This window comes from Numida meleagris, chromosome 5, assembly GCF_002078875.1.
Source record: "Numida meleagris isolate 19003 breed g44 Domestic line chromosome 5, NumMel1.0, whole genome shotgun sequence".
NCBI classification, from domain to species: domain Eukaryota; kingdom Metazoa; phylum Chordata; class Aves; order Galliformes; family Numididae; genus Numida; species Numida meleagris.
The window spans coordinates 29,906,857-29,932,407 of record NC_034413.1 but is presented as its reverse complement, the minus strand read 5'-3'; the positions used below and the strand labels follow the sequence as shown (position 1 = coordinate 29,932,407).

Sequence of the window (25,551 nt, the reverse complement as noted above, 5' to 3'; positions counted from 1 at the left end):
CATGCTGCTATATTTCGGGTTCAGTTGTCATTTTAAGTACTGCTTAAATCTGCAGTCTACAGATTTCATTCCCAGGAGGTTCCACGCTGCCTCTCAGCTGCCATTCTTTGATTTCCTCTTTGTGGGGTACAGTCAGGGACCGGGTAATTGCAGGTTCTGTTTCGCAAAGCGTATGTTGGCCGCATTCAGCGGGGATAACACTTCTGTGCTCCAAGACAGAGTGGTTTCTGCGGTAAATGAAGGCTATGAATAGCAGCCGGTGTCTGGACGCATGCTTAAAATCGGTTCTTGGTGAGACACTTTGACGTAACGGACCACAGGGTTTTGTTACATCTATAAAACAATACCGATCAGATTTAAGGCCCGTGGGAACCTTTCCACTGGCTGCGCGAGGCTTTGGTTACTCAATCTGTGACCATTTGTAACTTCACACTGTGTTGCTGTTGCTGTAGTTCATGCAGCTCGCTTCGCTTACCGTGTGTGAATGCTGTACTCGAACGAGCCTGGGGAGAAGATCGCTGCCGTGGCGACAGCCGTGGAGGAGCGGGCGGGCGTTCCGGCCGGAGCCGCGCGGCAGCGGGCGCCCAGCAGAGGGCCCCGGAACGCCACGGCCGCCCCAGGAGCGGGCGGACCGGGGCCGGCAGAACGGCCCTACCGGGGCGGGGCGCGCAGATTGAGCTGCTGCTGCGGGGAGGGAACACCCGTGCGCCTTTGGTCGTTTCACCACGCCGGAACCCGAGCAAACTGAAAAGCAATGGTTATTCAAAGCAGTTCTAAATGGTTGGGGTGCGAGCCGGTTGCTGACAGGTCTCGAGGAGAATTTCCTTACACCTATCACTATGTAGCTATCAAACTTGCTCTCTCCTAGTATTCCTTATACAACATCTGTCGTTATTTAAATAGGCCACGTGACTGCTCAGCTCCAAGTACGGACTGAAGGGTTCCTTACTTAGCAAAACTAAAATATTTGGTCTTATTCCACTCAGTCGGCTTTCTGCCTGGAACGTAAAGCACTTTCATAAGGAGAAGTCATCTGTGAGATGTTCTCACAAATGTCCCATGCTGCCAGAAGGGAAGGCCCCATCTGCTCCCACACTGTCTCTTTGCAGGGAAGGTAGGGAGGAGGCTGGGGCTCTCCTTCCAGCAGGAGCACGTGAGTTGGGTGCCAGGCCGTGCTCTGACCTCAGTGCTACCACCTGCTCTACGCTTAGGATGGGCCGTGCGCTGCGCAAGAAGCAGTTTTCCCCATGGGTCATGTAATGCTGACTGTGCTCATACTACAGTCTGGGAGCGCCTGTCCTATTACAGAGAATGTTACATCCAGTCTTGGTACTGCAACACTCATGGGAATAGAAAACTGCCAGTGTTACACCATGATGCCCTAAGTTTGATTTCAGCAACATTCTTGTGTACAGTGGGAGGCACACTGCAGGAATAAACAAACAGCTGAATTGCAGGAGGGAGAGAAGTGTTAACAGCACTTCCAAAAGCAGCAGCATGGAGTTTGCCCCTTCTTGGATGTCCTCCTACAAAGCAGCAGCTTCCTTCAGATCTGCCATTTGTTTATGCAGCACTAAGAAGGGACAAGCAGCCACGCTCTAACGCCAGGAGGCAGAGCGTGCCGTGACCCTGCCCCTCTGAAGAATCCCGATCCTTCAGCAGAGGTAGCCAGGCTGCAAATCGCTTCCTTCTCCCCCACAGCTGCTGTTTGCAAGCAGCTGAGATGCCCATCTGTAGCAAACAGCCCTGGCAGTGACATGAGATGGGTGCGTGCTTAAATAATTTATTTCCTTCCTGTGAGCATATACCATTTTCTTTGCTTTACAGGAACAGAAGCACTGCACTGTTCTGTCTGATGACCTTAGCAGCTGGGCAGGCAGCAGGTGACACCAGAGACCATCACTTGCCCTCCTGTGAGAGCAGCAGGCTGGGGCTGGCCGAACAGGTTACCTCATCACCACTGCACTTCAGTCACATCCGCTGCAATTCTCACAACAACAAAATATTTTTTTTCCCCCAGAAAGATGAATTAAAACTGCTACAATTCAGAACAAGGGACCTCTTACCTTTGCTTCTCTATCTTTTCCTAGCCTGCAGTCCCTACATCCTTTCAAGCAAGCACAGGCAACAACCCAGGTACACAGAGGCATGGGGAGAATTGCACAGCATAAGGTGTCCTTGCTGTACCTCTTACCTATTCTGGAAAAACAAAAGCAGGCTCAGAAAGCAAGCTTTCACTGTAACAACACCAGAACTTAAACTGGGTTGGCTTGTAACACTCAAGGCTTCTCATTAATCAGTAACAGCTAAAGTTAACTAATGCCTCCCCTACACAAGGTTCCCTCACCTCCCTCCTGCAGGAAGCCTGGGCCCAGGGAATGATCAGCGCCCGGCAGGGCTGGCTGATGCTGCGGGCAGCCAGTGCCCACCTCAGACACCAACAGTCCGCACGCTGTGCGCAGCTCTCGCAGCACCATTTATTCTGCTCCCAGCAACCCGGCTGCTTCCTCTGAGGAGTCCCCTTCATGCCCGAGTTAGAAGCAAGCTGTTGGCCAAGTCACATTACGTACCAGCATGGCGCTCTGAGTTCATCCCAGCTTTCCAGTACTTGCTGACGAATGAGCACAGAACTTCAGGCGTATATTGAGTACTAACACCATTAGCATAAATTTGTTTTTATGCCCCCCAACATCTGCACAGATTTAACACACACTTGGTGTCAAAACACCTTGGTTTTTATTTTCATATCCTTTTTGAATCAGGTTAAGCTGTAAACAATTTCATTTTCAATCAAATACTGCCAGCTAGAATTACTTCCATTCACGCATCACCAAAAACAAAAAGGGTATTTTTCCTTAAGTATAGATTTTTTTTTTAACAATGTCACTTTATACAGAAACCAATAGCTAGATTCAATGCACCCTGATTAGTTATGTAAACAGATAACCCCCAAAAACTTGTCAACAGAACTAATAAGTTGGTTCCTTCATAGAATGGAAATTTCAGTCTCTCCTGACTTGAGGTTAACTTGGTCAGGAGTACAGAGTGTGGCACATAAATCCATCTAGGAGGTGTATAAATTGCACTGTATCTGAATTAACAAAGTTATGCATAATGAAATGCACAGTTTAAATTCATGCTAGAAAGCATTTTTCAATATGAAGTGGCAGCCAACTGGCAACCGTAACAGTTAGGTTCTGCACCATCATTTATGGCAATATAGGTAACTATTACATATAGTATACTTTAAACCCCTGAAGGATTGTGTTACACGAAACATTCTCCAGGCAGTCATTTGGTTTGAAACATTGGGAGAAAGACTAAAGAGCTCACCATCTTATACCAGTTATGGTACCTTTAGATTTTATGAAGTAGATCAGATATGATGTGTATTTCACAGTAACAAAGTTGCTTTAATGCCTTTTCTCCAACAGTAGGATTGTGTTAGATGTTTCTGCCCTCAGGCCATCATTGTCCTGGTGGTTTTCCCTTTTCTTGGTTTAGGTAACTACATTGTGCACGTTTTTCCTGTTTTTTAACTATTCATCAGACCTTTCAGTATATCTTCAGAGAGTTCCAGCAGAGGGAGTTCAGGGGATGGGATGTCCAGGGGGGGAAGGTTGGGTATTGGAATGTCCTTTGCCTTCCCAGCAGTTGTTGCAAACTCCTGCCAAGATGCAGCTGAAGAAGCAGTTTCTGAGTGTTGCTGCAGACCCCACAACTCTGACTTCTCTACAAAGTCAGCATCTACATCCAACTCCTTCTCTACTGGAGATTTTTGGAGTCTAGCTCTTTCTGCTTTTAACTGCTTATTCTCCCTCCTTAATCTCTCATTCTCAGCTACCAGAAATTCTACATGCCGCTTCAAATCTGCAATTTTGGTTGCCTGCTCTTCTATTATTGTTTTGTCATCTTTTGGAGCTTTACTCCCAATACATGCTTCCACTGGCTCATTTTTTTTCTGAAGCAGAAATAACAGCGTATCCGGGTCCCTGTCAAAGACACCCTGAATATCCTGTAGACGTTTCTCCGTGGAAGGGCTGTATTTCTGAGTCACAGGAATCAACACATTTTGATCATCGGATTCTTCAGATGGTGGCTTAAAAGAAGTCTGAAGATGTGCAGCTAGTTCTTTGTCCACATTCTGTTGGGCTTTCAGCTTTTCCTCTCTCTTTGCCCTTTTCCACCTCTCCTGGATGAGCAGTAACTGTTTCATGTGACTATCCCTTTGTAATTCCAGTGATAGCTGAGCCTGAGTAAGAACAAGATTAAACAATTTAATTGGTGATGCTTAATCCACCTGAATATTCGCTCTAGTAAAGTTACAGGCATGTAAATATTTACATAAACAGCATCATAGCATGCCCCAGGGAGAGGAGGAGCTTTTGTTATTCACATACTAAATCCAACAAGAAGCGCTCTCCACTTTTACAATGCAACAGATTTAGATACGTCACCCAAATCTAGCGTAACTACTGTGTATTAAGGAGTGTGTTAAGGTGTGGTAAGGAGTTAATGTTTAGCATTTTTTTTGCAAGTCACTAACCGAACTGTTGATACTCCTGAGCAGATGCACAGGGAGTTCAACTGATCTGTGATAAAACACCAAGAAAGGAGAGATTCATTTGGCATGCTGTAGGTGAGCTGCTACTTGTGTCTCAGGAAAACAGCCTAAGTGCCTCACGGCAAAAGTTAACCATGAAACTAGTTTTATCACCTCCTTGAAGATGCCTTGCAGACTAGAAAACATTGCTGAGGAAGCCCTGGATGTGTTACTAGCTCTCTTGTCCCTGCTCCACATAAACTTGCAAAAACTATCAGGGAAGACAAGCATCTCTGCATTTCTAGAATTCCCAGAATGCGGACTGCAAGAGGGCTACGATCATCAGGGCACAATGTAAGACACATACGTAGAGTTCTGGCATCCACTGCATGTGGCTCTCACCTGCTCTGACTGGGTCAGCTTCATAGCTTCTGTAAGGTATGCTGTGGAAGAAAAAATTAATGAATGTTTAGGGCAAGGTTATAAAATCTGTACGTTTCCTCAAAAGCTAAGAAAAAGCTTCAGACTTTCCATATTCTGGAACACTTACATAAAAGAAACAGTCAAAAGGCAAAGTATTTGCCAAATTACAGTGGATGGAAACACCTGCTGTTTCTCAAAAGTCTGAAAAAATTACCGTTAAGACCATATAAAACATTCTACACCCTTGCCATGGCGTCCTGGTTGCTCAGATTGAGGCAATTTGTTTTCCAGAGCACAAGAGCTTACTATCATGGCAGCCCTTTCCAGAAAGCTGCTAAAGAAGAACTTTTTCCATGAAGGGAAGAAACATGGCTAAGAACTGGACTCTTAACATCCATGATATTTAGCACAAATGCAGTAAGTAAAATATTCTCGGCCTTGATCCACCCGTCTTATTAAGTCATGCTTTAGTTATATTCTTGATGAAAGGGTACAGTCTGTATTTCTCCACTTTTTTCATTCACTTCCCCTCCAAACCAGAAAATGTGCTGGTTTAGTGTCAGAGCAGCACTTCAGACTTCGACCATATCTTGCTAGCATTGAAAATGACAAAATGTAAGAAATTCTTAACCAAATTCAGGTTATAAGGTAATAGCACAGAATCACCAACTGAAGAAAAGCAAGAAACATTCAATACACTGGGTTTTGCCTTGGTATATGAAGGAAACCAGAAAGAAAAGTCTGCATATCAGATGTGCTATCCCTTGTTGCTCTCGGTATTCATAAATAGCAGGTTTTTCATTCTATGGGGTTTCCTAGTATTTATGAATGGGGAGAATGCCTGGTATCTAGGTTACGATGTTTGAAGAAGCCATTTTTTTTTTCCTACACACAAGCCCTGTCACCGTAAATGTCCTCCTTATTACACCAACTAAAACCTCCTCTTTCTTCTTCTGCCAAGCAGTTGCCACGCTGTCAGACAGTTGATGGGCTGCAACACAAATAATTAAGCATGACTAGTTAAATGGACAGGTAGAGGAACAAAATCTTGCTTAGGAGAAACTGTCAGTCACAGCATCAAATCTGTGATGCACTCTGCTATCCTCCTTGAGTTCTAGGGAAGCTGAGCTCATCACTTGTTTTTAGCTGTCTTCACTCAAACATTAGGAATGAGAAGTAAATAAACTAATACAAAAGTCTGTGTATTTGCTTTATCAACAGAGAGCACGTTACTTCAGCCATGAAAGAAGTGAATTAAAAAGGAAGTGCAAAGCAAAACCAGCTTGAAGTGGGTTTCCAGCTGCAGTTTGTACGTGACACAGAGTTGCCTTAGTCTTGAGTAAAGAATTGCCTTAACAGTGATAACCAATCCCAACAGCATCAAATTTGGGAATTTGACTTTGGCTGCTCATCTTGAAGTTTCTAAAAGGTCCGTGATCTAGATTGAAAAGAAAACAATTCACACTAGAAGAATAAAAAGAATATTTTACAAATAACTAGATAATTACTCCATGAAACGCGTAGATATAGAAACTGATTTTAAAGACTGCAATGTGAGAAATACCTACTCACCAGCAGCTTTCTTGTGACAAGAAATTGCTTCTTCATATTTCCCTGCTGCCAACAAGCGGTCTGCTTTTCTGCTCTGCTGGTGAGCCTTAAAATTAAAAAGAGCACGACATCAATGAGGGTTAACCAACAAATAGTTATATGTGTTTTAAAAGTAATCGGGACAGCTAAGAATCTTCCACTGATTCCAATTCCCAGGCTTTTAGGCACAAATCTTCCAGTCCTTTCTGAGGACTGTAATTTAGTTTCTTTTTAATAGTACGCCGCAAGAGTCTGTACTGTCCAGGTACGAACTGAAGTTTGTTACTGCAGCAAAGATGGTGTGTATATAGTAAAATCCTTTTGAAGCTCTCCTCTGAAAGTTCATCTTCATCATAGGCAGGCATTCACTGCAGCTGTGTAAAAAGATCACCGAAGTTACCTGATGATGAAAGTATTTAGGAACAATTTACCCAACAGAATGTAAGATACTTGAATTATAGAGCTGGAAAATGAAATGGTTGGGCAGTTTCTGCTCTACCATGTCCAAGAGGCTTTGCCTCTTGAAGAAAATGGAAAAGACCCTGGGATTTTTGCTTCCACCTTACATACATTAATGGAATCAGCACAGCCATAGTTATAGGTACCAAAGTCACATCCTTGCTGTACAACAGTTAAGTCGATACCAGCACCTGTAAGCCACTAATGTAAACCACAAGGGTAGGCTGAAGATGTTGCTGAAAGCAAGCAACTGCTGCAAGTATTTGCATATGCTTAGCGAGAAAGAGTATTACATAAATAGCACTGCAGCATTCATGAAAGCAAATCTTTTTATCGTTACTACAAGATATGAATTTGATGGCTCCTTCTCCAAGACAAGTTGTGTCATATGAATGGCGATGACCACCAAAGCGGTAAGACTGTCAGTAATGCACAGGATTCGTGACTGCTTTACTACATGCTGAGTTTGAAATAAACAGACATGAAGCAGCAGGCACTGGCTCTGTGAAACAACACAAAGTACTTATGTAACTGCAGTCCTTGCCTGTTTCTTTGTGTCTTTAAAGCTCATGGTTTCTCAAGAAAGCCTTTTCCAAATCCACAAGGAGGGAACTTGTAGGGCCAACAGAGCTGAAGGTCTGCCGTCCGCCTCTGCAGTTTCATCTGTGACCAATACAAATTCTCTATTCCCTCCCAAACAGACGTATACAATATATCAGACTTCAGATGTTTAGTGAATGTAAGTCACTAACTCCCTTGAAGCATGTTCCAAGAGCACTACAAAAATGGCAGCATTTGTCCATACCTTAAGCTATCAGAACATTCTGACATCTTGGCAGAAGCATCAAAGGTAAGATAATCCAAACAAGACAGCTATGTGATTCTATCAAGACTAACATGATACTAACATCCATTTTTAAAAGAAAGGTTCCCAAATGCAGATGAATTTGTCACCTTTGTCCTTCAAATCAATTTAACTTCTACACTGTTACAGTCAATTCTATTTTCTACTACAATTTTAGCAGCTCTGACACCACAGAAGACAATGACTTGTACAGAAAACATCCTTCTGGGAAACGTGTTCTTAAGCAACCCCTAGGAGCTATTTAACTGCACTTAGACATTCTCCTTTTTAAAAGCTGATTTTATATGCTGATATACTGTGTATTAAAACAAAAACAACAAACCAACACCAAAACCTTCCCCATTCTGAGGAAGAGGAATATCACAAATGCTAGTGATATTCCTCTTCCTCATTTTCATTCAATCCTCACAGCACTGTGTCAGCAGTCCCTATTTCTTCTGCCCCGAAGTTAAATAATCTCAGCAAAGTGTTTTTCTATTGGAAAATCATCTATTTTATGCCTTTTTCTATGGACTCCTACAAATGACATATGCCAAAAAGAGAAGCTTATTTCCAATGGGAAAGAACAAGCAAGTATCAGTTCAAATTGAGTCAACTCCTCAGTTACTGAGGACAGGTCTTTCAGTTACAAATTAGCTACGTCATGCCCATAAAAACACCTGAGCTAGATCTTTGCAAAACAAAGTATTCGATAAATTAGTATTGATACAGCCTCTTCTGCAAACTGCATAGGCAAGACTGAAAAACAATGCAGAAAGAAACAAGGTAGCTAGAGACAAAAGATCTAAAAAAGCAATTCAACAATCTAGGGGACTGGTTCCATTTTGTTAGTTTCCACATATTAGAATTTGAAACTGATTGTCTTCAAAGGTTATTTCATACATTTTAAACTATTGGGGGATGGTCTTATTCAACTCACCTAAGCACATGCAGAACATCTGAGGACAGTCAGCTGTTCTTTGATGGAGCAATTCAATTATTTCCATTCTCAGTTAACTCCCAATGAAGTTGAAGGGAACGTAAAGAAGTTGGGCTAGACCATGAACGAACAATTTGGAAAACAACGCTAGCAAAAAGAGAAGTCAGGATTCTTTGACTGCAAGGTCAAAATGCCTTTCTCGCTGTTACATCAAAACGTACAGATGCCGGGACATCACACTCTGCTGCAGAGCAGCAGACTTCCCCAGTGGAAACAATGGAAGCACAGTAAAACCAGTGATCCAGCAGAGCATGCTGTGAGAAAGCTAGGTGCCTTGCCGTTAGTCGGGAGGAAAGAAATTCCTCATTTTGTGTGTTTTCCTGCCAGCTTAACAAGGAAAAATTTGACATTTATTCCACCTTCTGAATGCTTGTTCCAATTAGATGATTGTGCAAGGATCAAGGAAATTCTCCCATTTCCATTGTAGAATATTCAAAAACCAGCAGCTGTTTCCTAGAAGCAAGTGAAAAATCTGCAACATAAGGACTTGAATGCTTAATATGCCAGTATTGTTGATAAGCATCTACATCTAGTCTTGTTTGCTGGTTTACTCTTAGCACTCAGTTACACTTGGCCACACAGCATCCAACCACTGTTAGCAAAGCTGTTCTGAACTCAGAGTGGTCTGCATTCTGTTATTAAAACTGGCAGTGGAAGAACACATCCTATACCATAAAACAAAAGAAAATGGTTTGGGGTTTATCCTCAATCCAATGTCACACTACAGGAAGGTGTTTACACCAGTGATTCTGGAGTTGCTCTGTTGCTTCCGAACAGAATCAAACAGGTACCGCTGATGATGACTGCAGAAACAGCTGATGCGTAACTGCAGCAAGTTTATCTGAATTTTCCTCTCCCAGCAGCAGTGCTGGAAATATATGAAGGATGTTGTGTAAGAATAATTATAATTTCTTAAGAAGATACAGAATTGGAGGGGGGAAGCAGTTGGACAACTACTTCCAGACGTCCCTCTCCATCCAGAGGAGCAGGAATTCCCAGTAAGCAAATGGACAGGTGTAGCAACTTGACTCACGTAAGGGGAAGCAGGTGTGAGTGACAGATGACCAACCTAAAAAGCTTCCTCAAGTTCCTCCAATGCATTTAGTTCCTAAGGGATTAGTGTGTGCCTTATTGCAATGCTTGAACTCTGCTGGATGAGTTGCAGAAGGTAAGCTGGACAGCTTTTCTCACTTTCCAGCTGTAGCTGAAATACTAAGGGATGATTTGTAAGTTGGTACCGATATTTCAGGGAAATGCTCCTATTTGATTCTCCACCCAACTAACCCAAACCATTGTGTACGTACTCTCTGAGCAACGGAAACAAAAAATAACCAAAACCCCTCTAAAGCAGTAATACAGGCTTTTTAAAATTATTTTTTGCCTAAAGCCTTCTTTAGAAGTCCAAAATTAATACTTAACTTTTTCTTTCCAATATAAACTAGGTAATAATGCACCTGTAGGCCATGTGAAACAAAGCTACATAGCCCACTTGCCACACTTATTACTACTCTATCAACCTTGAAACGTAAAAACAAACCATGTGGAAGTCCACTACCCTCTCCTGACAGCAGTAATTTGCAACAGTTCTCCTGTAATTGAAATCGTCTCATGTGCGTTTTGTTCTGCTCTTTACTGGATAAAGCCTTGTGCAAGATCTTAAACTTGCAGTCTTCTTCCTTAATTTTAAGGGACTCTCTAATAAATGATACGTTGTAATGTGATTACACATCAGAGATTATAGTGAGAGATTATAATAATGAAATTAAAGACAGGAAAATCCAGCTGCTAAAATAAAGGGGCCTGAGGAAAGTGGACTACAAAACAAGTCACATGCAGTATATGGTTCATAAATGTTTCGAGCGCAAAGTCTGCTGATAATATAATCTTCTTTATGCTATGAACTGCGGGTACTAGCCATTTTTATATTTTATTTTTTTGATAGAAGGGATTGATACCTATGCTTTCTTACTGCTGAAAGCAAAGACGAAGGTATTTTTCTGAGGGATGAGGAATCTGTTTAGTGGTTTGTTTCCTTCAGGACACAGGGCTCTCTTTCTAAGGTTGTATTTTGGGGAAAGGAAGAATTAGAAAATGCAGATCACGTCACTACAGGATTGTACAAGAGCACGCCGAGTATCTTCCGTGTGGATTTTTAGAGCAGCAGGCCACAAAAACAGGGTGAGGTGGTGCCTCGCTGCTTCCTCCACACACAAATGCTCTGTCAGTGCCACACATACACAAGTACCTTTTAAACCTATTTCTACCTGGAAATGGTGAACTTGGAAATGTTTGTACGTTTACGTCTCTATCGGAATGGGTGAATGGAATGAAGAGAGAATACTAGTGTGAAACTTGACCCGAGGGGTCCAAGAATAAATTACAGCTATCTATTAAATGCATACGTATTGCAATGATAAATAAAACTCAGGGAATGCTTGTATTTACAGACAGTTACAATAAACAGAAAAAATGTATATTTTAATTGTGCTATAACTTACACTAAACAAGGGCAATACCTTTGCCACTAAGCCTAAAGAAATGTGTAATGTGTAGCAATGTGTAGCTTAAAACTACTCATTGTGTGCTTTAGAGAAAGATACAGTCAGCTAAGGGAGAAACAAAAGCAGGATCCATTGTGGCTGCTCAACCAATACCACTAGCCACATGCTAGTTCAATTTTATCTTTTAAAACCTGTACTTAGCAAGCTTGACAGAACAATGACTCAACTGTAAATTACAGGTTACTGTGACTATAGAGCAAAACAAGTATTCTCAATATTAACAGACTCTTCAGTCACTTACTGAACTGTAAAGATGTTGAAGTTTAACTCTATTGTGAGCAATAGTATTTAAATACATGGGCAGACAAGCAACCAAGTTATTGTCATTTTGCCAACCAGCATTAAATCACTGAATAGTTCTAATTGACTACGCGTGTGTTCCCAACCTATTCCAAATTTAAAATGAAACGTTCCTCACCATGCAAATGCAATTAAGAGATCTGGCATGAAATGAACTCGCATTCACAATGATCAGCCTAGGTGGAGTCTGCAAAACCCCTCGCAGGCACAGCAGCAGATCTTTTCTCTGATGACCTGCAAACTCATTAAGTTGTGGTATCTTTTTTACCTACTGCATACTAAAGTCAACCTCATGCTCTTCCTTTTTGTCCATATTAAATGGACTAAATACTTTAAGCTCATTTTCGAAGCCATTTCATATACCTATAGTTTTCATGCTTTTTATCTCCCCATATATAGTTCTGCAGCTGGTACTACACAGGTCACGGTAACTGGAGGTTATAAGCTAAATGCTAATATGCCTAAATGCTCCCATACGAGGAAAGGCAAAGAGTCCTGAGAGTCTTCAGCCTGGAGAAGGCTGAGGGGGATCTCATCACTGTTTATAGATATCTAAAGTGCAGGAGTCAAGTTGATGCAGGCTCTTCAGCAATGTGCAGCAATAGAACAAGGGAGAAACTAGAACACAGGAAGCTCCCCAGTAAAAAGAGGAAGAACAACTTTACTGTGAGAGTGGTTCAGCACTGGAATGGGCTGCCCAGAGAGGTTGTGGAGTAAACAGACTGTCTCTGCAGCAATAATTTCAAATAAGTGGTGCAGAAAGGCTTCAGTATGCCGCTTCACTGGGCCTCCACAAGACTGCTTCATTTTGGTCTTTCAAACTCTGCTAGGCCTGCTTCCTCAGAGCTGAACCACATGGCTCAACAATATACAGGCACAGACACCAGTGAGGAAATAACGTTTCTGCAAATGATCTATAGGCTTAGTTACCTCTGTTCTTAACTGGAAGCTACCATAAGTTGTTGTCCATACTACACAGAAGAGTTTGGTGTTGTACTTTTAGTAGTAATTATTTGACTGAATACAACGTTATCAAGGTTTCCAAGGGGGTTATTGGTGAAGAGGCTGTACAGTCAAATAGCCTATGCATCACCTCAGTACCTTCAGTCATTTTACTCAGCTATGCTGCTGCCTCTGTGGTTCACACCTTACTTCTCTCTTAGCTGAAAAGAATACCCCCATATATATATTGTGTTGTTAAAGAGAAAGCCAGTGCTTTTATTGCTATAATAAAAATGGACTTCACTAGGTATCTAGGTATTCCTATATGAGATTCTTGCCCTTGGCATTACCTAAAAGCTTGTTGTCTATAGTCTGAGTTCAGAATTGAGAGTATCTGCCTTTTTTTTCCATCTAGATCGGAAGAGCAAGTATAACAGCTTTCAAATTCTTCTTTATTTAGAAAATAAAATAAAAATTGAGGAAAGCACAAACAGCATTCAGTGGGTATTTCTGTACATGAACATCTATCTGTCTTCTCCAATCAAAACAACAGAGGTGCAGGGTAGCACCTGCTGCGGTTGAAATGCTTTGGTCTCTAGTAAACTTTCATAGATGTGCTCTCTTTTTCCTCCTGCTCTTACATATTGCGCACCTAAACTGCTCTTTTCCCCTCATGTGGATACAGTACTCACTTCACTTACAAACCAGTTGTTAATGTAGACTGTTGATGGGCTTGCACCAGAATAAGTGCTACCAATGTCTTACAGCGTTAAAAAAATTTCATTACGTACAATTCTTGCAGTATGCTTTGTTGCATTGTTTGTATACCAGCTGCCAGTCCATGTCTTCTAGTTTTCATCAAAACAGCTCTTCACACTTCCCTTTCTTCAAGAAATGTATAAAAAACAGTATTCATCAGAATTTGAATTATATCTTCTTATAAGCTATATGAAATGCTGTAGTAGGAATAAAAGGTACAGGTTCCTTAGAAAGCACCCTATAGAAAAGTAGAGTGGTATTACAAAGTTCTGGGGACTGGACTGCATTCAGTGAGCAACATTTCTTTTTCATTTCTTCCTGAGGTTGATACTATTTGCCTCATATATTTACTTTCAAACTTCCAGTGGTCACCTGTACGCTTCTTAAGTATGGAAACAGGCGTTCAGCTGGACTAGATAACCACTAAGGGGGTGCCTGCAGGTGCAGGAACAGTTCTTAGTTCATAGCAGTTCAAAGTTCCATGGCATACCTCAAACACTGTGTTTGCAGAGCTGATGATCTAGCTTCCTTACTGGCAAAATAATAAGGACCAGGTCTTTAACCCAGTCTTTTGCAGCATGATAATGTTTCCTGTCTGCAAAGCATGCAGCACGCTGTACAAGTGGAAGGGGGGGCAGGAGATGGAGAAAGGGAAGGAAGAAGGTAAGAGGAAGAGACAAATGATGAAGTACCAGAGCTTCCCCAAAGCTCCAAAAACTTGGATGATGATAATAAATTTTGGAGAAACTGTTTCTTATTCCTAAACGAAGTATCACTGGATAAAAAAAAGGAAAGATGGGCTTAGAATAATTATCTGTTAATCATGCAACAATGGCAAAACATAACTTGAAAAAGAAAAAAAAAGCACATATATGAACTAAAGGTCAAATTCTAAAACGGTAGGTGCGTTTCTCATTGAAGTCATTAGACCTGAGAGTCATCTATTAAAACTCAGTTAGACTGGAAAACAAACAACACACCAGTCAGGTGTTAAAACCAGCTAAGATAACAAATCAGTATTTGTCAAGAGCTACTTACTTAAATAAATCAGAGAATTATGGAAACCAAAATATAGTTAAACTTAAGAAAAAGAAATCTTTGTTAGCTTAAGGCCTTGATTAAGGCCAGATACTTATCCAAATATTTTATATTTCAGGGGATAGAAATCTAATGTAATTGAAGTCAGCAGAATACAAGGTATGGCATGCCACCTGTAATTAGGAAGGCTAAGCAAATAATGAAATATATGAAATATATAACTGAAAGCCACTAATATAAAATTTAAGTGCAGTGAACATGCTAAATGTTGGCAGAAATGGAGACATTAGGATAGTGCATATCTGCTAAGAATTTCTTTTCAGTTCACCCCCCACAAAAATTAGGACAGTGTCTATGCTTTCAAGTAACTAAGACTGGATGCAAGCTTTCAAGTACAATGTGAGCAACATCCAAATACAGTAAGTTCCAATGAAAAGCCATTTCATTAAAATTAGCAATCACCAGTACATCAAAAGAAGGAAAATATCTTAAAACAAGAGTCATTGATACCAGAAAAATGAACCTAACTATGAGTGTACACAACATCACTTAGTAGCTTAGGGTTTGTTGTTGCTGTTTTTCCTCCCTATTGCCCTCCTAACGGCAACTCTGGAAAAAGTTGTGGTTTTCTGATCCATGTGACCTAGATTTAGGTAAGAGATTTTCACGAGAAGCAAGTAAATTGCACGATCAGGAACTGTATTAATAACTTCAATGAACATTCATTTATTGGAGGACTGGCACCATCCCTGAATGCTGCAAATCTGAAATTCATCTGCAGAGTGCGACAGTGAACAGAACTTGGAAAAACTTAAGTTACTCGATTCAACCTGAAAAGACTGTATTTTTCTACATAAGATCATCCACAGTGCAGCAGTTTCAGGAAACGAGAATGTTTTGGGACACTCCCAGCAATACAGTAGGAACATAATTGCTGGCAACTTCCTAACTTTCTGCATAGGACTATATAAAGCAACTTGCTTCTGTATCATCCGTTATGCAGAAGTATCTTGATCTTATTTTTAGCGTGGTGCTAGACAGGTGTGGTAATTGCAGTCTACTGTTGTGGTCAAAAGATCATCTGTTAGGGCTGAAGCCAAGCTTTAGTCATACTCTTGTCACTCATGGTCTTCAGGGCACAGCCAGTAAGTTGCTACTTACAGTCACTTACTAAAGAACATTCAGCTAGTTTCTCCTTACACTGGATCTACTTTTAAAAAGTTTCTAGAATGTCTGCAAACAGCAATAGCCTTTCCCTTCTCCATCACTATCCTGCAAGTTTGTCTGATTTTATACCCAGCAGGGCTGGCAGCAGGCTGGGGCGTGGACTGGAAAAACTCAACTGACACAGGTCTGCAAGGCCTGTGTGGCTGTTTCTGCATCCCACACCTGAAGGCAGGACAGCTGTACTGCTGGGCCAAAGGTGGCCTTCAAAAACACTCAGCACATCACTGCATCTAAGGTAAGGTCAATATGCAACTTCCCAGGTTTTTGATTGGACAATAAACAGGCCCTGGATCTTATCTGCGTGACAGCAGCCTCCTAGTTCAGGCTGTTTAAAACCTGATTAGCTTCTAGGGAGCTGCAGCTTTCAAGCACTGTAGTTAAAGCACCTCAGAGACTTATTTTTAGCAGAGTTGCTACTGATTTAGAGATGATAAAGCACTTCACCTTCTGAAAAAAACAACAACAATCTAGTCAGGAGCTAGCCCGCGTAGTCCCTCAACTCTTCAAGCTGGCACAGGTGGGGCCTGTGTCACCGAAACGCTCCCCGCCGGGCAGTGCCCTCCCCGCCCGCAGCTCGCAGCCAGGCCGCCTCTCGCTCCGCACGGCACTGCCCTGGGGCGGTCCCCTACCTGCTCCGGCACCGGGCAGCCCGGAACGCCCCGCGGGGCTCGGCCAGCTCGCCGGCAGCGCTGCGAGGCCCCACCGCCACCTCCCGGCGCCCGGCACGGGACGGAACAGGTGCTGCGGGCGGCAGGAAGGGCGCTCCGCTCCCCGCGGTACGGGCGGGGGTCACCCCGTGCCCGCTGCCGCCTGAGGGTCGGGACGCGCTGACGGGACCGCCCCCCGCCCCGCGGCCGCGCGCTCACCAGGTTGAGGGGCCCCTCCATCACTTCCATGGACGGCGGGGGCTGCGGGCACATGGGCGCAGAAGCGGCCTGCTCGCCGCTCCCGGTGCCCCGGCCCGGCCCGGCCCGGCCCGGCTGCCGGCGCCGCTCCTCCCCCGGCCCCGCCCCGGCGGCTTGTAAACACGGCAGTGGCTTCCGCCACGGCGCCGCGACGCCTCGCGAGAGACCGGGTCTCGCGAGACAGGGACGCTCCGGGCCCGCCCCCGCCCCAGGCGACTGTCAAGTACAGGCCTCGCGCTTGGCTCGAGCGCGGTTGTTTTCCAGCTCCCGTGCGCGCGTTCGCGCGCGGGGCGGCGGCCGCCCCTGGGACTCGGTGTGAGGGGAGCGCTGCTGTCCCTGTGGCGGTCCGGTGAAAGTGGGGTCCGGCCCGTTCCTTCAGCCCTAAGCAGGCGTCTGGTTCAGTTCTCTGTGTGACAGGGAGAGGCGGCAGTGCAGTGCGCTGTGTCTCATCGTTCACTGAGTTGTGTCTGTGATTGCATTATGTGAAAGCATGACAGTGACAGGGGTACCAACACTGCCACGCGAACAGGTATGTGCTGACAGGCTGGTGGCATTCATCATCCAAATAAGATCCCTTGAGAGAAATGACGCGTTGAGCTAAGCACACTGCTGAACAGCCGATGAGCTGGACAGCTAATTGCTGGTGGTCGTCCTTATCTGTACAATCTTTTACAAAGGCAATAGAAGAAAACTGTCATGAAGGGATTGAGTATAACTTCCATTGGTGGAGCTAAGGATGACCAGAGTTTGCAGAGGCACTGTAACAGACTGAAAGAGCACTGAGGGGAAGAAAATGGGAGAGAAAAGAGAAAGTAGGAGGAAAGGCGAGACACCTTGAAAACAAGAAGTAAAAATCTAATTAACAGCAAGCAAAAGCCCAGGATTCCCTTTGTTCCCTTTGCAGATGCGATCCTCAGACATTGCAGGCGTCTGTGGTCTCTCTGAGGGAGCCTACGTTCCTGGTGTGCTGCAGCTCTCGGACATCCCTGCACTATGGGGACTGGCTCTGCAACACAGCAATGCTGGGGGGAGTTTTCCTTCACCTCATGTGGTTAGACAACATTGTCTCTTCAGGCACAGTACTTCTGTAAGGTACTTTACTAGTTCCTGTTCTCATTTGCAATAATTTATCTATTACTCGGTTTAATTATATATCACAAAGTCAGATCCCATGTAATCTAGAGCGGTTTTGATCTGAAGCCTGCTGATTGAGTAGTAGATAGGTAAAGTTGTCCTCTGTCAGCTGTTGAAGAGGTAGGTCATCCAGGATGGAGAAGAAAGGCTACATGGTGCTTCACCAAGGGCGCTTGGACATATAAGATGATACAATTTAATTGGTTTTAAATGCTTATGGTTCCCTTCTTCCTGTTAGCTCAGGTACACATACAAACCTGCACGTACATACACACTCAGGAAGAGATAACATTTATCTGTCACCTGTAGGAGTGCAAATCCCATGGTGACCATCCCATTTGTTCACTGTTCCTCTTTGTAATGACGAGCCCTTCTCTAGCCCTGATCCTCGTGCTGCCTGGCCCTTTTCTCCATCTTGCTAGTAGTGCTACAGTAGGAACAACTCTGCCAAAAATCTTTACACTTGAGCACACAACTTGTTTTTTCAATTGTTAATGAAGCTGTATTAAGTTAATGTGTCACAGTTTGCTGATTTTCTTGTGTCTCTGAGATCTTACACAGAATCACAGAATTGTAGGGGCTGGAAAGGACCTCCGGAGGTCATTTTATCCAACCCCCTGCTGAAGCATATTCCCTTCAGTAGGTCACACAGGAAAGCACACACATGGGTTCTGAATATCTGCAGAGGAGACTCCACAACCTCTCTGAGTAGCCTGTTCCAGTGCTCTGTCACCGTCACAGTAAAGAAGTTCTTCCTCAGAAACTTATCTGGTTGGTTGTCCTTTTCCATGCTGTATTAATCTAGTGGCAAATTTTGATGATCTTACTAAACATTATGTAGGATGAGATTTTATATACACTGGCAGTTAAGTTGCATATTGTCAAGCTGTTATTTCTCACCACTCCATGAGCGCTTTCTCTCATCTTTGCAGACTAAACTGCAGGTGTTTTTTTTTGTTTGTTGTTAAACTCTATTGCTGCTCTGTTTGTGTATATTTTTGAATTTTGCGTAAAAAGTTTGACTCGTGGCAAGAAGCTGCGCGTCTGTTTTTTTTACTGTGCTCATCAGTTCTCCATAAATCATTCCAATTTGCCAAAGTAGATCATTAGGTCAAATGCTTTCTTAGAAATAACACAACCTAGTTCTGAGAAACATTTTCCATTATTCCTGCTGGTGGCACAGGAAAGACATTTTGATTTACTGGGTTTAAGAGAGAGTCTGTTTCAAGGAACATTATCTTCAGTGCAAAAAGGAGTAAGGTGCTAGGCCAGTTTACCGCTTGTGGAATGGAAGCTAAGGTAGTGGGAAAAATGTTACCAACAGAATAAAAGTTAAGGAGCCATGTTGCTGAGCGGAGCCAAGATGTTACAGTGTGTCTGTTGCTCAGGTAGCCAGCAGTACTGTACTTCCAGCAAGGCAGGCAGCGACTATACAACCCTCAGGGGACCTGGCCAGGCCCAGCTGGGGACTGTGGGCAGAGGCTTAAATTGGGCATTTTCCTCAATTTCTGTATCAAATGTTTTGTTTCTGATACATCTAGGGTGGCTTTGGAGAGATTAAAAAACCCAAGGCAAATAAAAAGAACCGTCACAAGTTTATTTTTTTTAAATCTTATGGTTTAAAAGCTGCTAGTAATATGCAGTTTGCTTCGGAGCCATGATGTTGGTGTTTGCAATGCTATAGTCAAGGTAATCAGTGTCTAGTGTGATTTGTTTTTTGTTTCCTGATGAATAGCTAGTGCTTTTTGACTATGGCAAAATGAAAATATCTTTGCTCCCTCATCCTTTAAGAAGCATCATGTTGCCAATTCCTGAAGCTGCTGTGGAAGACAAGTAATGCCTCAACAATTAGCTAATATTTGTTGCAATGTGAAATAGTTCTCATTTTTACTAAATCAAAGTCTAAGTTTGTATGGAAGTTCTCCTTTGCTCAAGGGATAATCTTGGGACACTTTACAGAGTTTTATCCAAAATCCTGTTGTGCTGGATGTTGTATATTCATTCTCAGTTGTCTCTGTCCTGGGCTGAAAATGGCTACCATTTTTTAACAATATCTGCAGAGTTGTTCTAAAAGAGACTAAGTTGTCCTCCAGAGAAAACAGAACTGCAGTAAACAGCTTACTCCATTATCTGTAAACTCATCAGTGAAAACAAGATGATTATTTCTTTTCATTACCATCTTTTCTGTGTTTTGCATGTTTTGCTCCTCCCTAGGGACTGCATGGGAATATCATGCTGACTGTATAAGTGTAAATTAAATGTTTGTCTAAAAGAAGAACTATTAAAATGTAATTCTGGGCAGGATGTGCCTGTCAGCAGGAAGCTTCCTAAAATACCCTGTGTTTTAAGGGTGGAATTTTAGAGTAGGAGGGAAGTGTAGAATTGCTATTTACCTGTCTGATGCTGCTTTTGACAGACATGATGAGCCAGCTTCATTTGACTGTCACCTCCTTAGGAGGCAGAATTCCTCAGCCCACACTTCTCTTAGCATTGACTACTTCTTTATTTACTCTTTGTGCCTTTGCATTTTATCTGGACTGTGCATTTTCAGTTAAGCTCCAGTTAAAGACAGGCTTCTCAGTCACGGCATTGTAGGAGGGCCCGCAGAGCCTCCCACACAGTGCCTTCCTCAAAGAGAAGCTGGGGAAGTCTGTTCCTTTGAAGAAGCCCTTTTGAAACAAAAGGGATTCCCCTGTATCTCTGACAATTTCTTTCCCACCACACATGTACAGAGCCATTAGACTGATGGACCTAATTCCATTTGTCAGATTTTTCAGAATAACCAGTCTCAGGATCTCCACCTAGATGTGCCGTGGCCCTTCAGGTTGCCTCTGGGGAATCCCTCAGAGGGGCTGTGCAAGGCAGTGCATGAAGGAGGGCTTTGATAACTGGGGCTGAAGGAACCTCTTTCGGAGAGCTGGGAGATCTCTCAGAGAATGAAATTTTGGAGAAGGCGTAAACTAAATGAAATCCCTTTCCTGTCACCTTTTCTCCTCCTTTTGTGTCTATTCAGATTTTGACTTTTAAGATCCTCTGTGACTTTTTCCCTTATAACTATATGTGGTCAGCAGTCAGAACAACAAACAAAAAACAACAAACAACAAAAAAAAATCACAAAAGAGCAAGCTATTAAAATGGACAGAAAACTTTCAACAAAAGTGCCTTGGCATGAGAATTTTTATTTTCAAAGGAACTTGCGCAGCTTGGAAAACAGCAACCATGATTTGGCACTTTCCTTAGGTGCCAGAGCAACTGATAGAATTAGACATCTAGTCAGATTTACTGGAAGGAACAAACTGGTGAGCTAAAAAACAAGAACGCAACCAAAACCATGTCTGAATAAATTTCCAGTCGTATGCACATAGGCCACTTATTGAGAAAGATAAGAAAAGAAAAACTAAATTTTCATAATCCTGATTACATGCAGAGGATTGACCCAGATGCATGATTTTAGCTGTATTTATTATATTTAAATACAATGTATGCCTTCACATGTGTTTACTGAAAAGAGGAACCACAACCATTTAAATTAAATGCTTTTTTTAAATATTACCGTTTAAAAAAGAAACTATTGCATTCCTGCGTACTAAGAAGTAAAGTATATGACTGGTGCTCTAGAATTAATTAGTGTCTTATTTTAGTTTTAGAATCAAGAAGATATTTTCTCATTGCTTGCAGAATAAAATAGCTAAATCCTCTGCTTAGATCTGAAAGTAGTTTTGCCCACAGCAATCAAACTAATATTTTCTTTATAGCTCATTCTCTCTGTAAGCTTTCTACTGATTTTATTAGGCTTTAGATCAGGTTCCAAGTAACTAATTATATTTATAGTGTGATTTCTTCACTCGGTATAACTAATTTAGGTAAAGGACCCGGTGGGAATGGTGAAAGGCTAAGCAGTATACCTTCACACTGCTTTGTCCAGGTGCAAGATACCAGGAAAATTCTGTGTTTGTAATCTCTCAGTATTTAGCTGAGCAGAAACTGAACTAGTTTCAGTCTTTTGTGAGTGCATAATGATGAAGAGTTGATACACTGAATCTTTCCTTTGTCTCAACTGACAGCAAAAGTGGGTGTCATACTCTGGGTGTTTGAAAGTGGTGATAGGAATTTAAGGATGGGGATGTGAGGATGTCCATGTATTTTGCTCATGCTCCGTTGCCTCAAGCTCTCTTCCTGACATGTCGTAATACATATCCCATCCTACAGATCTGCTGTAAAGCCACCACCCTCCCTTTCATCACTTTCCCATCTTTGCCACAAATCCCCTCTCACCTATAACACACAGGCCTGCCCCTATTTCCCCAGCTCAGATCTGCAGTTCCATCTTTGAAGGTGCCAGCTGCCCCTTTGCTTCTGTTACTGCCTTCCTAAATGCTGCTACAGGCAGCTGGATAATGCTTCTCTCAGCTGGCCCTCTCCTCAAAAATAAAACACCCTTCAGCTCTGGCTTCTGAGGAGAAAAGTGTTGGACATAAGTAGGTTTGTTTAGCAGCCTTACTTTGTTGAAGGATATTTTTTGAAATCCTTTTCGATGAGCAATGCCTATCTTGAGTTCTCAGAATCTTTCTGATTTGTTTTGTTTTTCCTCTCCCAGAATGAAATACAAAGGAAGAGGTCCAATTCAAGTTGATTTTCTGACGAGAGGTTTGGTATTTAACACAATCCTGTAGACTGTAAGGTTGTGGGGGATATTTAAAAGATGAATCTTGATGTTAACAGAGGATTCTAGAGGAGGCCAGCAGTTTTTTCTCTTGGAGGCCTGAGTCATAACATCACGATCTGATTCTAAACTTTACTGAGGACCTCGAGTTACCTCTTTTTTTTCTGGTATGTTTCAATTCCTGAGAAAAGCAAGAGCTGCAAACCTGACTTATAATGTACTCTTTCAATTAATCAAGTGAGAGCGAATCAAACTTTTCCAGGCAATTTTGTTTGAAGTGTCTGCACTCTTCTCTGCATCGTATGAGGTGCCAACACCAGTGGGAGTTTGCCTGCGGTAAGAGCTGTGGGTTTGGATGTATTCTTCCATTTTTATTAGGTCTTACACACACAGAAATTTTGTGCTATTTAATCTTTTAACTGTACAAAACTTATCTGGGTATGAAGGAATAGTGATTTCCTTTAATTGTTCTCAGAACTGTTCCCATTATGTTCTATGAGCTAGTCACACTTAAAAAAATTCCGAACACCCTTTTTACAGCAACAAGGTGTTTAACTGAAATCCTTGCACCATAACTCTAACCGCTACGAGCTTCACCAGTAGCTCAGCTGAGCTATACCAAGATGGATCATCAGAGCTCCTTCCCAATTTATCCCTCTTCGTGATCTCCATTTTAGCATTCTGATTTCCTTCTTTCTCTCCATTTATTATCTGTATGCTTTCTCTTAAAATATTTCATATGGAATGAATTTTTGCAAGAGACAAGTGGACCAAAAAAAGATTTCCAACTAAATGTGCTGAATATTTATTGCTCTTAATACTCAGGGTGTAGTTGCAGAATTGCTTAGTATTTATTTGTGATGTATGTACTGAGAGTTCCCCTGCTGGCACACACGTACACATAATACAACACAGTCTTACACCCCTTATAATCTTTCAGGACAGGAGGAATTATTGAAAGTGAAAACAGAACATGAAGACACAGACTTTGGAAAGGTCATTTTGCCAGGGCAACGCACTACATTTTGTAATCAATTAAACAGTTATGCAGGACTTGCACAATACTTCACATACTCATCACAGGATCCAGTGATGTTTGACATCTTGGTATCAGAGGCTATCAAAAAGATAGTCACGTGATAAGAACACTTTCATTTTTATTTTTAAGGTACAAACAAGTGAAAGAAGAGAGCTCTTTGCTGTGGAATTAAAATTCTGTGCAAACGTAATCATGGATTATAACTCTGAAAGTTTAGAATTAATCCCTAAGAACATTTCTTTCTAGGAGCTCTACACTCTTTGGGATGTTTTTTTTTCATTATAGTTCTTGCTTAAATTGTTCTGTTACAGTCTTCATTTTTTGACTAGTTGTCCCTCCTGAATTGTTATTTAGAGTTCATCAGCTATCTTCTGAAGTATCATCTAAGTCTCATAATATGGAGATATATTATTCTCTGGATAAATATGTTCATAGAATCATAGAATGGCTTGGGTTAGAAGGGACCCCAAGGATCATCAAGTTCCAACCCCCCTGCCACAGGCAGGGCCACCAACCTTCAGATGTGGTACTAGACCAGGCTGCCCAGGGCCCCATCCAACCTGGCCTTGAACACCTCCAGGGACGAAGCATCCACAGCCTCTCTGGGCAGCCTGTTCCAGCTCCTCACTGCTCTCTCATTTAAAAAAAAAGAATAATGCCTTGAAATTGTGTCAACGGTTTACGGGCATTTGGCCCGGTTCCGTGACGAATGGGGCGGGGGATCCATGGACCCATGCCCCGGGAAAGGGAAAAGGGAAAAAAGGGTAGGGAGATGGGCCTGAGAGCAAAAAACAGTGGCAACAATCTGAGGAGAAACAAACTAATTTACTAAATAAGATATCGGAATGCAAAACAACACACTATAATACAATATAGTTACAATTTAAGCTAATAAATCCAATACAATGAGAGAAAATGCCCAAAAATCAAGGTAGGCCTTACTCTAATACTGACGATAAGACAGCTGGGGAGTGAGATGCTGCCTGGATGAGAGACGGGCGAAAAGAGAACAAGGTCTTGTGATCTGCGAGTTTTTATCTTTCCCTCTGACCGGAAACGGTAACAGAGGAGCAAAGTCCCCTGGGGAATGTAGTAGTCCTTCTCTTCTGAGAACCAGGCACATACACTACATGATGTTATGGTGTGGAATACCAATAGCCGAAAATCATAAAACCATGACAAATTGTAGATTGAATCTTCAGTTATGTGTTTAGAGAGAGAGAGATGTCCAAGACAGACATAGAACAACAAAATCAAATCCCATCTAACTTTTCATTGGGACAGGAAGTTTAAGTAGATGAATACATTTAGCAGCCTTTCTATTTTGAAAAACAGCTGTAAAAAGCTGGTTCCATTTTCTTTTCCTTGCTGCCAGTTGAAAATGCAATACAGAAATGTTGCTAAATATGGGTTCCAGACTTTCAAATCAACGGATTCTTTACTTGCTTAAAGCTGAGAAGAAAGCTATTGCCTGTAGCATTAGAGGCACATTCTCTTGTTTCCCAGGATGAAACCATTTTATATTTGCACATCTAACATGAGAGCACTAACCCACCATTTATCTCCCTGTACATGCTCTGCAAATCAGTAACAGCATCATTTGAGTAAAATTGAGCAGACCAACTGTATTCCATGTGTCAGACACTCTGCTTCTTAGATCACAGCAACGTTTTACATAAATCGGGATACATTTCTCCCAACTGCAGTGAAGAATAATGTTATTTTTTTGCTACTTAGGCCATCATCTTTTGGCAAAGGTCTTCCTGCAGAGTGTATGCTTTTGAAAGAACCATGCTTTTGAAACAACAAAACAACTTGCAGTAGAAGAAAACAAAACATTCATATCAGTTACAGGCATTGGAATACTTTTGATGGATCTCATATTCAGGCTTTGGCTGGAAGGCAATTTTAAAAGAACCAACTAGTTAAACTTGAAATACTTCTATTTCCTCATAAGATTTACTTCTCCTTAATCTGTAACTCTTCATAGTGAGTTTCTGTAACCATCAATATGACAGAACAGCAATATTGCCTCATCTGTCATGATTTACTTAATGTTTTCTGAATTTAGTAATATTTGATTAAAATTTAATGTGAACATATCATGTCATGCCACATATATTA

The 25,551-nt window shown here is 42.1% G+C and overlaps 1 protein-coding gene and 1 long non-coding RNA gene across 10 annotated transcripts in view; one reads left to right on the top strand and one right to left on the bottom strand.

The window, feature by feature from the left end:
* Positions 2,714 to 16,691, bottom strand: NRBF2 (nuclear receptor binding factor 2). The gene is made up of 4 exons (XM_021399576.1): positions 16,553 to 16,691; positions 6,539 to 6,623; positions 4,946 to 4,986; positions 2,714 to 4,252 (listed from the first exon to the last, which is right to left on the bottom strand). The coding sequence occupies exons 1-4, from the start codon at positions 16,604 to 16,606 to the stop codon at positions 3,536 to 3,538; spliced, it is 897 nt and encodes a 298-aa protein (XP_021255251.1). The 5' UTR covers positions 16,607 to 16,691; the 3' UTR covers positions 2,714 to 3,535.
* LOC110400007 overlaps positions 16,310 to 25,551 on the top strand; it is a 73,280-nt gene continuing 64,038 nt past the window's right edge. For 7 of the 9 annotated variants that reach the window (XR_002439523.1, XR_002439519.1, XR_002439521.1 and 4 more), the window contains exons 1-2: positions 16,786 to 17,120; positions 17,496 to 17,683. This is a non-coding gene — a long non-coding RNA (uncharacterized LOC110400007). Of the gene's footprint in view, positions 16,463 to 16,785; positions 17,121 to 17,495; positions 17,684 to 25,551 lie in introns of those variants that run through there. The other 2 variants (XR_002439515.1, XR_002439518.1) reach the window with 2 other exon arrangements.

Coding starts and splice junctions, on each gene's coding strand:
- NRBF2 (XM_021399576.1), bottom strand. CDS start 16,606: ATGTGCCCGCAGCCCCCGCCGTCCATGGAAGTGATGGAGGGGCCCCTC. Junction 4,987..6,538: donor TTGTCACAAGAAAGCTGCTG/GTGAGTAGGTAT, acceptor TTTCTTCCACAG/CATACCTTACAGAAGCTATG. Junction 4,253..4,945: donor AGCTGACCCAGTCAGAGCAG/GTGAGAGCCACA, acceptor GTTCTTACTCAG/GCTCAGCTATCACTGGAATT.